The 14,588-nt window shown below is 39.8% G+C and overlaps 1 protein-coding gene across 2 annotated transcripts in view; it reads left to right on the forward strand.

Moving 5' to 3' along the window:
* Positions 1-14,265, forward strand: part of LAMA4 (laminin subunit alpha 4) — a 150,404-nt gene extending 136,139 nt beyond the window's left edge. For both annotated transcript variants that reach the window (XM_039252211.1, XM_039252212.1), the window contains 8 exons: positions 1,692-1,879; positions 3,326-3,515; positions 4,277-4,432; positions 5,985-6,144; positions 7,860-7,990; positions 9,046-9,139; positions 9,614-9,733; positions 13,797-14,265. In XM_039252211.1, the coding sequence (XP_039108142.1) occupies positions 1,692-1,879; positions 3,326-3,515; positions 4,277-4,432; positions 5,985-6,144; positions 7,860-7,990; positions 9,046-9,139; positions 9,614-9,733; positions 13,797-13,942 (1,185 nt within the window). In that variant the 3' untranslated portion in view covers positions 13,943-14,265. The remainder of the gene's footprint in view (positions 1-1,691; positions 1,880-3,325; positions 3,516-4,276; positions 4,433-5,984; positions 6,145-7,859; positions 7,991-9,045; positions 9,140-9,613; positions 9,734-13,796) is intronic.
* The last annotated feature ends 323 nt before the right edge of the window (positions 14,266-14,588 follow it).

A 14,588-nucleotide genomic window follows, 5' to 3' on the forward strand; every position in this document is an offset into this window, starting at 1 on the left:
ATTTGGAAAAGGAGTGCCTTGATTCTTCCTAGTTTTCTAATTCCTGATTCTTGCCTGCGGTAGGACCCAGCTATACTGTGCTATCTTCTCTGGGACTGTGTAAGATACGCCTATATCCCTATAACACATTATCCTCCTTTTTCTTAAGTAGCTTGAATACTTTGGCTGTTATCTGAAACAAAAGAAACTTAGTGAGTTGAAATAGACCCTCAGAGAAAAAAAAAATTACATTAGTACAGTCAAAGTCTAGCAGGGTTCAGAATTTCCACACATACAGCTCTTTTAGGATAGTAAACTGAGTCTCTATGTTATACGGTAATGAAGTAATTAAGTTATAACTTGTCTTTTTATTTTTATTATTATTATTTTATTATTATTATTACTCAGACCATATATCCACAGAGGATTTAGAGTATTTGGTTGCCATATATAAATATATCAGAGTTTATTAATTTTTGCAGCAGACAAGAGGCAGAAACTAGCCTATGTATTCCCACACTGAGGCAGAAAAAGGCAGGGCTGGTAACTTGAGACTATCATAGTCCAATAGTCCCTTGCTTTGCTGACCCCTGGAGTTGATTCACAGTTGCTCTGTTCCCATGGCTAAGTGGGTGCACAGACTGAGAAACAGCAAGACCCTCTCCACAGGAATGGAAAGAAGGAGGCACCAGAGTTGGGGAGGGTCTCCAAGCCACCACCAATCTCTCACCCCCACCCTCCGGAAACACAAAACCCCATCCCCCAGCAAGTAATCTAAAGTCCTTTCCATTTGGCAATAGCCTGTCTTCCATTTTGCTGTCTAAGTGTCTGTTTTTCCAAATCAATTTTCAGTTCCTTAAAAAAAAAAAAAAAAAAAAGGAACCGTTTCTCACTCAACCTTTCTCTTCCACACCACACATTGCCCATGGAGGGCATGCAGAATTATTCATTTCCTTCCAGATCATTTCTACCTATTAGGTATTCAATAAACATTGCTGGAGTAAATGGATAAATGACTGAATGATCAGATTTATTTTCATTTACTTTAATTTTGCTTCAGAAATCAAAACTAAATAACCATTAACTATTAGCCTGTAGCCTCACAGTTCTAAATTTTAAAATTAACACTGCAATTTTAAGAGCACAAGGCAATTTTTAAGTATTGTTCTATATTCTGTAGCATAAAGTTTACTACCCATCTTATCACCAAAAATGCTCTTAAATATGTTGAAGTTGTTACTACGTACGTTAACTTCTTGCACAGCATGCATAAATAATAATCTGTGTGCTAAAGAAATATTGTTGTCTATGATTTGAGGATTTTATTGATCGATTCTCTCGGGGTTATTTTATTTGTCAATATTTCCACATTTCACCATTGGTTAAGATGGGCATTTAATTTAAATGCTACAGCAATGACCTCTGTAGCCGCAGGTTAGCTCGACTTTACCACCACAGACTAGAATTTTGGATTTAACATGCTGTGTTGTTGGTTTTGTTGTTGTTAATGTCACAGCTCCTGCTGTCATTTGCTTAAGGAAAGAGGGGGACCTCATATTTAATGGATGGAAAATCCACAAATAATATACATTTTCCTTACTATTTTATTATTATTATTATTATTATTATTGACAACAAAGAAATCACAAATGAACTTTTCTGCTAGTATATCACTTTTATCCCTTAATCTGATTTCTTCCCTATACTTATAGGGAGAGAAAAGTAAAGATGCGCCTTCCGGGGATCCCGCCAGCCTGAAGTTCCCAGAGCGGAATGCTCCAAGAGATTCTTACTGCCACCTTTCCAACAGCCCCAGAGCAATAGAGCACGCCTATCAGTATGGAGGGACCGCCAACAGCCGCCAAGAATTTGAGCACTTAAAAGGAGATTTTGGTGAAAAGTAAAGTAACACACTGTCCTTCCCGAAACTTGCCATGGCTGGACTTCATCCTTATTTGCCACATGCCATCTTTTTCTTACGATCTTTCCTTTCTGTGCCACCTTATTTTATCATTATTTTATCATCAGAATAAATGCCAAATAGTACATGATTCCTGCTTCCCAAAAAATTACACTCGCTGTGACTTTCTTCCCAAAAGTATGATGCACGACACAGTGTTCTCCTAGGGTTCAGCTGCACTTTCTCAAAGAAGAAAGATAATCAGAGAAAGAAACATGGGGCAAATTTCAAATGACTCATCATCTAACCTTGCTATTGCCTTCCCTCCCTCATATAAGTTGCTTTCAGATGGACAGTGGGGGTGCCTGTGAACTGCTGAAAGATTAATAAGAAAGACACTGAGGACACAAAACCACTTGTATCTCCGCTAGCCCTCACGCTCTCTGTAAAGCCCAGCACCTCTTCCCAGTATTCTGCAAACCTCCAGGTTACTTAGTACTTATGAAGATTTCTCTTCATAGTGCTAGCACCCAAATATTTTTATATAGGTCTTATATCCCTTTCAAACATTCACAGAGGCGGTTCATTCAATGAGAAACCTCTACTGCCTTCTAATTTGCTATCTGCCTAATAGGCAGTATCAGTATTTTATGTTCATTGGGAGGAATTTAGAGTAAAATCAAACTAGAAATTAGCCCAGTAAATGTATCCTATCTATACGGGCCAGAGACAAATGTCTAGAAGGTTTTGTTTAATCCCTACACATTCTGGTGGCTGTTTTTAACAGGTGACATCTACTGATTGAATTTTACTGGGAAAGAGAAAATGAATCTGTATTTTATTTTATTTTATTTTATTTTTTTAATGTTTTATTTATTTCTAGGAGAGAGAGAGAGAGAGAGACAGCGTGAGCAGGGGAGGGTCAGAGAGAGAGAGGGAGTCACAGACTGAAACAGGCTCCAGGCTCTGAGCTGGCAGTCAGCACAGAGCCCGACGCGGGGCTCGAACCCACGAACCGCGAGATCATGACCTAAGCGAAAGTCGGACGCTTAACCGACTAAGCCACCCAGGCACCCCTGTATTTTAGATAGTACACAAATCATATTGTTTCTATACAAATTTTTACGTGCACATTAATTACTGACCAGCATGTTTTGGTCCGTATGAATAAACTCGAAGCAACCATATTTTCAAAGTAAGACACATTATGATCCGTAAATGAAACGATGCTTCCTTAAATGTGGAATGAGCCCTGCTGTATAAAGAAGCAGGGAAAGATTTACATTTTTTGAGTCAGTCATGCTTCCCAATATTCATTCATTAATACTAAGGGTTTATTTGATAGAATATCTCCTCGGTCTTCCTTACACTCTGTTTCTGTGGGAAACTAGAGATCACTGTTGGTCTCATTTTACAGATAGTAAGCTTTTTCTTTTCCTTTACCAGATCTCAGTTTTCCATTCGTCTGAAAACTCGTTCCTCCCATGGCATGATTTTCTATGTCTCAGATCAAGAAGAGAATGACTTCATGACTCTATTCTTAGCCCATGGCCGCTTGGTTTTCATGTTTAATGTTGGCCACAAGAAACTGAAGATCAGAAGCCAAGAGAAATACAATGATGGATTGTGGCATGATGTGAGTTGAAGGCTGAGAATATTATTATCAGCAAATATTCACCATTGTCAAATGGACTGACATTAATGCCCTAGTGGTCTCTCTAGAAATACTCATTTTAAAATTCTATTGCCATGTGCTCAGAGTTCAGTTTTGAAAAAGTTTTTTAATTCCTTATAAAAATCTTGAAGCCTATTATTAAAATGAGTGTAATTTTTTAGTGCAATAATTTTAACCAGAGGACCAATGGCAAACATAAACTGAAATTTAATTTCTAATGATTTTTCACTCGGTTTTTTTCCACTGCCTATAAGTTTCTCAATTTTAACAGCAATTGCTGGGTATCTTTAATAGGCTAAGCTGTGGAAGATACAAAGTGAAGGGTAAATCAGTTAGGAAGATAGGATACCACAGGGAGAATATCTAAATATTGAAGCAAATCAATGTTATGTAATGGAAAGAGTCAGAAATGTAAGATGCATTACAGTTAATTGTAGTAAATTTAGGAGAGGGAGAAAGCAAGTGGGTGGTCAGCTGGGAAGAGCTTCATTGAGAACTCTACTAAATACACATAAGCTGTATTCAGAAATTAAGACTGTCACTTTAAATCAAGCTTTAAAGGAAAAAAGTAAACTCTTGACCTTTGGAGAAGGGACCACTGTTTTAAAGAACTTCAGCGTATTTCCCACAGTACTGTAACAGCAAAGTTAGAAGAGGCAACCTAGCCTTTCCCCTCATCTTGGGATATACTTGAGATGGGCTCTGGTTCTTCTCTCCATCAGGTGATATTTATTCGGGAAAAAAGCAGTGGCCGACTGATCATTGATGGCCTTCGAGTCCTAGAAGAGAGTCTTCCTCCTACTGGATCTGCCTGGAAAATAAAGGGTCCTATTTATCTAGGAGGTGTCGCTCCTGGAAGGGCTGTGAAAAATGTCCAGGTAAGCGAGGCATGACCAGGTAGAACTACTGACCTTTAGAGCTGGAAGTTTAATCTAGGCCCTCGTTTTACAATCAGCAAACTTGGAAGAGTAAAACTGGAGTTTCGCTGAATATAGGCTATCAAAGTGAGGATTGTCCCATGGGATGTCTGTCTGGCCTGGCCTCTGGCGTTCAAAATCGGGAGTGATCTTTTGATTCTAAGGTAGAGGTGAGATGAAAAAGTTTCAGAGGCATATAAGCCGTCACGAAAAGGTACGTCTTAAGGAGATATTTGGTTGGTTTTTCAGCAAGTACCCATGCTTTTAGTGTGAAAGTACAGAAAGGAAGAAAGAAAAAGGGAGAAAGAAAGGGGGAGAGAGAAAGAGGGAGGGACGGAGGGAGGGAGCTCTCTCCACTGTACATTATTGAGTAACAAAGAAACCTTTTAGGCCATTGGGCCATTATGTAAACTATGATTTCATCTTCGTTTCCTAAACACACATATACACACACGCGCGTGCCCACACAGTTTGTAAATGTGCAAGGAAGTGTGTTCCTCCTGCGGAGAAGCAGGGGTGTAGTAAAAAACGTGTTATTTTTGTATTTTAAAAGGTAAAAATATTGCACCTTTACAAAAATATTTAGCAATAAAGGGAATGTATCAAAGGACTGATTGCTTTCTTAACATAAATATAGATTTGACTTTAGCACAAAAGATTAATGCATTTCTAATATATGTGGATAAAGCAAGAATGGGGGGAGCTTGTGTTATGATTAGATTTTAGGCAAGTAGCCCCAGTTTCATGACAATCCCTTTAAAAGAAAGGTTTCCAAAGCAGTATGGAATCAGCTGTCCAAAGTGGCCAGAGTTTCAGGTCCTGAGATGTGATCAATGCTCAACCACAAAATTAGGTAATGAAGCCAGAAATGCGAGCTTTCTGCTGTTAATCTAACCATGGTAGATTTAACAGTTAAGAACTTTGCTAGCCCTGGGGCACCTGGGTGGCTCTGTTGGTTAAGCATCTGACTTTGGCCCAGGTCATGATCTCACAGTTTGTGGGTTCAAGCCCCACTTTGGGCTCCACACTGACAGTGGAGCTCCCTCTCCCCCTGCACCCCCAACTCTCTCTCTCTCTCTCTGTCTGTCTCTCACTCTCTCTCTCTCTCAAAATAAATAAGTGAACTTTAGGGGAAAAAGAAAAGAACTTTGCTTGCCTTCATCAGCAAGAGGTGATCTTGGGCCAGCTGTCATCCTTGAAGGAAAACAAACTAGGATCCTTCTAATATTTAATTTGAAAGCCAAAGCTGCAATTAATTTTGTCAGAGCGTATGTAAAAAAAAAAAAAAATAGCTAATTAGTGCAGGCTGACATTCTCAAATACAAAATCCCGGCTTCAAAGAACTAGCGGAGAAGCTACTCATTGGAAAACTACTGACCCTTCAGGTAGCTAAGATAACAAGGCAAGGAACTGCTTCATTTCTCCCAGGACTCGAGTCCCTTCCTGTTGGTTCCCTTCGGTGCACCTGTGAGTGTTGAGAAACTAGATTTTAAGGAATGCCTTCTTCCCTCAGATAAACTCAGTCTACAGTTTCAGCGGCTGCCTCGGCAACCTTCAGCTCAACGGGGCCTCCATCACTTCTGCTTCGCAGACGTTTAGCGTGACTCCTTGTTTTGAAGGGCCGATGGAAACGGGAACATACTTTTCAACAGAAGGAGGATACGTGGTTCTAGGTAACGGTGACTTCCGCACAGAACACGAATCACAAAACACTTCTTTCCTGGAGGTGGCTGACAGGGATGTCGGGCTCCGGGTTAAAGCCTCAGAATGCCGAACCCACTCAGCCCTAGAGAATGGCTTCTTTTCACAAGAATCACGTTCCTCGCCTCCTGCCACGCCAGACCGGCCACGTGTGCCCATCCCTGTTTGCTTCCCCCTACCAGACCTTCTCAACAGCTGCCTTCTCAACAGATGGTCTACCTCTGATGTAGACCATCGGGGCTCTTTTAGAATTTCCTGTGCTGCTCTGTGGTCTCTAACCTGTGTCAACTCTTGGCCACTCTGCGCTTGTCTTTCTCTGCTGTCTCTTAGCATGACCCATTATCCCTACCAAAGGAAGCTCCACTTCCTCCCTTTGCCCTGCAACCCCATCCTTCAGAAATTTTATTTCTGGATTTTTATTCTCCTCACCTGTTATGCTCTCATTCGTTTAACCAAGTTTTTATTGTATACCTCCAATATGGCAATACCTGTGTCAAGTGATGGAACATGATATCCTAAAAATAAATACATAAAGCCCTGACAGGCTACACGCAATCGCCATCCAAGCCATTGGAACAAATGTTCTATAGAGCAAACATTAGGCAGGAGGAAGGCACCAGGATTGGTGGCCTCAACAGCCCCTGAATGAAGACATGACAGTGCAGACAAATATAGCTTCCTAAACCACCCCCAGGTCCCAAAGAGGCCATATTTCCCCTCTTTGCCTAGCTGATGATTTTACTTTCATTTCTCTCCTTCATCCACAATAAAGCACTGAGCCTCAACATTTCTCAGCCTTTCGTTGAATTTCGGTGGTAAGAACACCAAGGCTTGGACAGCTTGAAGTGCACAGGAGCCTGCACAATTTATGTTCTCCATAAACATTAATAGCAGGAAAAATTAAAAAGTGATTTCTAAGGAGACACGTCAAGTGAATATTAAGATGCCCAGGTTTGCAGCGTGTGTCTTGTGAGTGAGCTCAGCCATTCTCAGTAAGAGTTCATTTTCTTGCATCGCTGCAATAGCAGCTCCTAACTGCTTCCGCTGCTCTCTCTTTTCCTGTCCTCTGAAGTGCTCTGCGGTACTGGAACCAGTTATCTTTATTAAACCTTGTTTTAAAAGACAGATCTGATCAAGTCCGCTCCCTTGCTCAATGACTGCAAAATAAAGTCTACCTTCCCCATGTGAGCGCTAGCGCCCTTCCCTTGTGTCTCCTGCCAGCCTTCGCTACTCGCCAGGCCTCCTGCTAGCCTTGCAGGCCACAGCCCAGCCACCCTGGCCTCCTCAGGGCTCCCCAGAGGTCCCAGGCTCTCTCCTCGTGTTCAGACCACTTCCTCTGCCCAGGTTACTTTCTCTCCTTCTCTCTTGGAAGAGTTAAGTGGTCCTGCTAGCTGGAATCAGTTTCTCCTCCACTGAGTCCCCATGGGGCCTTTTCCACATGCTGTCCCCACCCCACACACCACACCACACAACAGGAATGGAGTGCCACTTATCTCGGACCCCATGGGGCTTTCCACAGTGTGTCTGATGTGGGGGATGCCACTTTCTGCTTTGCCAAATGAACAGTGTCTCACACTTTGAAGAGTGGATATTAAAATACATAATTACAAGATTTTGTACGGTGGTTTTGTACCATGGTTACAAAATTTAGGTTGCCGCTTTTGAGAGCTAATATTTCTTTCCACAGATGAGTCTTTCAATATTGGACTGAAGTTTGAGATTGCATTTGAAGTCCGTCCCAGAAGCAGTTCCGGAACCCTTGTTCATGGCCACAGTGTCAGCGGAGAGTACCTAAATGTTCACATGAAGAAGGGGCAGGTAGCGCAGTAAACATTGTTTTAATAGACTGTCTTCTTCTGACCTTGGATTGCAGATCTGAAGCAGATTTATGTCACAGAATTATTTCATCAATCTTTCCTAAATGGAAAAAAAGCAAACAAACAGACAATAGGGAGGCTATACATGAAATTTAAATGCAGGCAGTACTTAGATCCAGATTCATGGTGGGAATTGATTTGATTCGAGCAAAGAGCCATGAAAATGTGACGAAGCTAAAAAAGAAAATCATCAACAATAACAATGGTATTAAAAGGTTTTAATAAAAGCAGAAAGCATTTTTACAACAAATGAGAGCAGCAAACATATCCAGCTGTCAAAATGAACACTAAAGCATCTTTCTTTCCACAATATATGTGCATACCAGATGTGTATATGTGCATATATGTACATATATCTATATTATTTTCAATTGCTAGAAATCAAAAAATTGTTACAGTTAAGCACCACTTTCATCCTTAAAAAGTATGACTAAAGAACATTCATGAAGGTGTTCGAATAAATATTAAGGAAAGAGCAGCATATTTTCATTCATGTCCTTAATACAACTGATTTTTTTTTTTTTAATTCTGGTACTCGTAAACCATATGTTAATAAAATCCTTACTGTGTGTCAGGAAGTGTTCTAAATGTTTCATGCGGACTAACTGATTTAACCCTCAGTGGCTCTGTGAGGTAGGTTTTACAAATGAGAAAACAGAGGCGCAGAGTGCGACTGGGGCACTGGGTACGAACCCAGGCAGTCTGGCTCCACAGCTCATGCTCTCTACCAATACCTTAACCTGCTTTGCCGAACACATTCCATCTTTAAAAATTAAAGGAATTCATTCTATGACTTTGTTGTTCCTCTCCCCAGCTTCTCTCCTAGGTCAGTATTTTGTCCTCTCCTAGGAATAGTTTACTGTCTGTAGCCTACCAAAGAGCGACCCCTTGTGTTCACATTGCAAAGCTAATTATTTGCATGTGGTGAATTTAAGAAATCTCGTTTTATCATGATGAGGAGAGGTGAAATTCTATAATATACCCTGTCTTTTGCAGGTCATAGTGAAAGTCAACAATGGCATCAGAGACTTTTCCACCTCAGTAACGCCCAAGCAGAGTCTCTGTGATGGCAGATGGCATAGAATTACAGGTGAGAAAAACGGAGTGTCCTGGGCTTCTTTTATAAAGAGAGCCGACACTCCCATGTGTGGAATGAAGGCTTGGAAGAACTTGGACTAGAACTTATGTGATAAAACAGGGAATGGATGACAGTCAAAAAGTGGCCAAGAAAGAAATCAAATGTTACTGTATATATTGAATCCACATGTGATTTGAACATCTGAATACTTCCAAAACAGTCTTAAGGAGTTGTTTAAATAATGAATGCATAATTTATGGAGCAAAAAAAAAAAATAGTAGGGAAAGTATCCTAAATATTCTCCCTTTCAAAGGAAAATGTTACAGTGATTTCTTGGTTAGACATTAAAGTTTTCAATGATATAGAAGAAAGAGTGAGGTTTTTTCTGGAACAAATAAAAGCCATTGCTGTTACAAATTAGTCCCTTTCATGTGAAGACTAAACACTCCAGTGCCATTTATGACCAGTCTTTTCCTTGTACTTCAGTTATCAGAGATTCTAATGTGGTTCAGTTGGATGTAGACTCTGAAGTGAATCATGTGGTTGGACCCCTGAATCCAAAACCAGTTGATCACAGGGAGCCTGTATTTGTTGGAGGTGTCCCAGGTAAGAGTTCTTCAAAAGGGACAAGTTTCCAAATCCAAAAAACAGTAAGTTCTCATCATTGTTATTATAGTATTAAGAATTGAGCCATATGTTTTCATAATTCACCTCCAAGGATTTTATATACAATGCCCTTTCATAGGAAAAAGTATACTTGCAATTATGATTCCGTATCCAAGGATCAAAACAAAGGAATATATAAGAACTATGCTCCAGCCTCCTACCTTATAGATATTACTCTCCCTTTGCCATAGATGCTTATTTTTTTCTCTCTTCTGTTTATGGTGTCTTCACAATCACGTAGTAAAACACGCACCCTATTTTTTCACTAACACAAAGAAAACTCATTTCCTAATACTGCTCTAAGATCTGAGAATCTTGGAGGACTAAATTTTGCTGATAATTTAGTCCTCCAAGGAGAATTCTTCTCCTTCCTTACGAAGAAAGAAGTTCTTTCTTACTAAGAAATACACAGTTCTCCCTGTCCAAGATTAGTTCAAATTGTGAAAACAGCTGCAGACCATAAGTTCTTTTGTTCCTATGTAGTGACAGTCCCCAAGAGAGGTTCGCAGCTGCCATCCTGCAAACCCCATCAGTCTACCAGCTGCCAAGAACGGTGTATAATCCGGGATGGTCACTGAAGGACTCTTAGGGAACCCCCACAATTGTTTTAAACTGCTGGAGCAGGGACCATCACCAATTGAAAGTGTTTGTTTCACATATTTTGCTAACTTAGAAAAACTGAATGTTAAAGCTAAAGAGAGAGAGAGAGATAAGGAGAAAACCAGGCTTTGACATCTGGAATTTGGTGGTGATTTTAAGGAAAAAACTTAACGGTTTTTCCTGTGTCTTACCTAGATTATTTTAGACTGACTCATGTAAAGGCAAGTAATACTTTAATGAAGAGAGTGAGGGGGGAAAAAAGAGAAAGAGTGTGAGAAAACAGATAAAATTAAGCACCTGACATTGGGTATTCACAAAATTATACCAACTAAGCACTCCTCTGCTTTGTAACGTGGATTTTTCAAATACTAGTATTGACAGTAACAGCAACTCACTGATGAAATATTTGAGAACTTCCTCTTCTTTACGTCCACAATCCACACCCGTCTCCATTCCCCAGTCCTCTCCTCTGGCTCTGGGCCTCGGTTCTGAAAGGGATTCTGGCAAAGACCGCCATGGAACTTCCTGCAGGCGATGCAGAAGGTGTGTCAGTTCCTCTGTTTCTGTACATTGCTTTCTTCCTGGAAACCACAACGTGGTTTAAAATATTTCACACATTCCCAAGAGCTTACAAGATCAAATTTAGCAAGGTCCTTCATCCTCTGGCCCCTCCTCACCCCTGCCTCTGGGATCTCCCCACAACTTCTGGGACTTACAGTTCTCTGAATGTTCAATGATGCTCTCCTTGCTCCAGGCCTTTAAATAGCACACAGGGAAATGTTCTTGCTTTCCTCCACTCATACCTTTTTGAGGAACAATTTCTCCCACTCTTCTCTGAATTTAACTCCTTATTGACCTTTAGGACTCAGCTCAGACCTCTACTTACACACACCTGCCCTGCTCTCCCTAGAATGTGCTACATTTACATCTCCCTTTTGTAACACTTAACCACAGACTATTGTTGAAGTTCAATAGTATACTACTTGCTGCTAGGAAACACGACTTCACTCAACACAGAACAAATATTGAGAGTCTAGTAAGCACTGTGCTGGGCTCCCAGGGAAGGAGAAAACAAGCATGGCCCTCCTTCATGGAACTTAAAGTATTTCTTCTTTACTTTGCACCAAAGTGCTTTAGTAGATCATTCAAACAAGCATTTCTCTTTGACTTTTGTTTGTTTTCAGAGTCTGATCCTAGCATTACACACTGCCATCATCTCTCACTACAAGAGGTGCTAAGCTCCATAGACTGCGTAGGCAAGGTGTACCTGAAGACAAACTCAGCCTGCCTGAGGCATATAATGAACAGCCAATTTTAGCTAATGAACCCACATACAGGAACTAGTGGGCCAAGGGGAACTAACCACCAGCCCATTGCACCATTACAGCTTTTAATTCAATCTAGGAGTCATGCCAGCAAGCCTAGAACGAAAGCAATTATAATTTAAGCTGAATGTCATTAATTACATCATTTTGAGCCATTCAACATTATTCTACAAAAATCACATTGGAAACTGAGGCATGATAAAGAATAGCTAAGGGAAATTAGGCTTAAATAAACCTCCTATTTGGAGTCCTATTGGAATTCCAACCAGTTCTCTTCTATCATGCAGAACCCTGATAACACTATTTCTATCAATAATAAGTTAATGCATTTAATGAACTATATTCCCCAAAAGTCAGTTTTACTGTATAATTTAAATATCAAAATTAGAAGGGTGCCTGGGTGGCTCAGTCGGTTAAGCATCTGACTTCAGCTCAGGTCATGATCTCATGGTTTGTGGGTTTGAGCCGCACTGGGCTCTGTGCTGACAGCCCAGAGCCTGGAGCCTCCTTTGTATTCTGTGTGTGTGTCTCTGTCTCTCTGCTCCTCCCCACCTCATGCTCTGTTTCTCTCATCTCTCAAAAATAAATAAATGTTAAAAAAATAAATAAAAATAAAAATTAGAAATTTAAAAAAATGTAAGATAATGTAGTCTGCACATACACACAGATCTGACCATTCCCCTACTGAAAAGCCTGCCATATTCTATTTATAGCCAAGCTTTCAACCTGAGAAATGTTCTTAATTCCGTGTTGATTTTATTAATCAGCTACTTAGGGTGCTGGGGCCCTTTTTGTCACTACTTACCATAAATTGTGTGGTGAATTATGCAGACCATAATTTCTATATTATTTTCTCTAGATGATGTTCCCCATGAACCAAAGGTGGTAAGCTTGAGCAGAATCAAAATGAGTGTTCTAAAACTAGTTTCAAAAATTGGCGGAAGAAATAGATGTTTCTGCCCCTTATACTCTTTCCTGTTCACTCATTTTTATTCCAATGATGAAATACACTGAGAAGCCTTGAAGAACATATATAGCCCTACTAATCTGGAGACAAAGGGAATTGATCTCTCAGCCCCCTTCCAAATCTAAAACTTGATAATTATCATTCTAAATATGAAATGCTATTTTCATGATTTATTTTCAGTACAAAGCTTCTGCACGGTCTTAATCTAACACTGCTTAGAAAACTTATTACAGCTGCTTGATGGTATTTAATTTGCTGTCCTGTTTTATGTTCCTTCCTGAGATAGTGATTTCTAAGTGTTTTCCATTTCTTATCTGCTACTGCTCACATAGCTATTTGTACATAATAATAAGCTTTGACTAAATGGATTTTAATTCCATGATATTTCTAAGCCCTCTAAATTGCTTTAAATTATATTGCTTCTATCACCCAACACATTTAATTGTATCTGTACAATTAATAAGCAGAAGGCTTCTTCTAGATCTCTAATTAAGATAAGGGAGAAGGTTCCCTGGCATACTACCGGACACCTGGGCCCACACAGAGACGAGTCTAGTTATCATTATCCTATTTATAGTTCTCAAACCCTGAGCTCAGAAAAATTAAAATCTAGTTTACATGAATTCATTATTTTCTCATTATATTTTATGAGCTTGGCAAAAATGTGGAGGCTTAAAGGTCAAGGGTAATGATACAAATTAAGCAGAAATATTAACCAAGTCTAAAAGCAGTGTGGAAGCTAAAATTCCTTTCCCTTTTCTCAGTAAATTGCACAAAAATAAGTGTAGATCCTGAAATAGGTAGACCCTGAAAATTCACTACTGAAGTTTTATATGTAAGTGGTAGATTTCTGCGCTGAAAGGCAACTGAAGTATACTCAGATATCTGATCAGGGAAAACATGGCAAAACTTTAAAATTACCACATGTTCATATTACTTTGAAAGCAGATAAAGTTCTTGAGAAAATGAGTGAATTATAATTATATTCCATTTTTGACATGGAAATCATCTTGATGATGTGAGCAGTTGCTATGTATATTTCTGCCCAAGTAATATTTGGACCTGGAACGCCACACTTACAATCTTGGTTTTCATTTCTTTCTTTTTTCAGAATCTCTACTGACCCCGCGCTTGGCCCCCAGCAGACCCTTCACAGGCTGCATCCGTCACTTTGGGATTGATGGGCGCCCCGTGAGCTTCAGTAAAGCAGCCCTGGTCAGCGGCGCCGTGAGCATCAACTCTTGCCCAGCAGCCTGACACAGCAGAGCAAAGCTGCCTCTACAAAGTTCTTGAGAGCACTGAAAGAAACACAAAGCCAGCCAGGAGGAACAGCAACTTTTCCTCCTAGTGAGAGCTTTCATCTAGTTGAGCAGGACTTAAAATGAATTGTCAGGGACTGGATGTTTATTAATAATTTCTCATTTGGATTCTTACCTTGGATCCAAAATGTCTGCAATGATCAACAATCAAAGGAGTGTTACACTTACTTGTATTACTTCCTGCTGGTGAAATTACTGTTCCTGTTTCTAATAAAATAGAGGGGATCCTAAATAAACCCTGGCACACATTTTTTAAGTATGGCTACATTCTCAGATTCATCTTTCTTTCAGGGACAATATTTTAATTGGATTGCACCAAAATATCTGAAGTATACTTTTCTTTATCCTGAAAACATTTATGAATTTACATAAAGTCTAAAGTTGGAAGACAGGTTTGCTTTTAGCACTTTTGTTTGATCTATCAGTATAACAAGGATAATAGTTACAAGATTTAATAAAATAAATTTCTTTTTTAAAATATTTTTTAACATTTATTTTTGAGAGGCCAAGAGAGACAGGGTGCAAGCAGGGAAGGGGCAGAGAGAGAGGGAGACACAGAATCTGAAGCAGGCTCCAGGCTCTGA

Source organism: Hyaena hyaena, unplaced genomic scaffold, assembly GCF_003009895.1.
Source record: "Hyaena hyaena isolate Hyena2069 unplaced genomic scaffold, ASM300989v1 scaffold_412, whole genome shotgun sequence".
In the NCBI taxonomy this organism is placed as follows: Eukaryota; Metazoa; Chordata; class Mammalia; order Carnivora; family Hyaenidae; genus Hyaena; species Hyaena hyaena.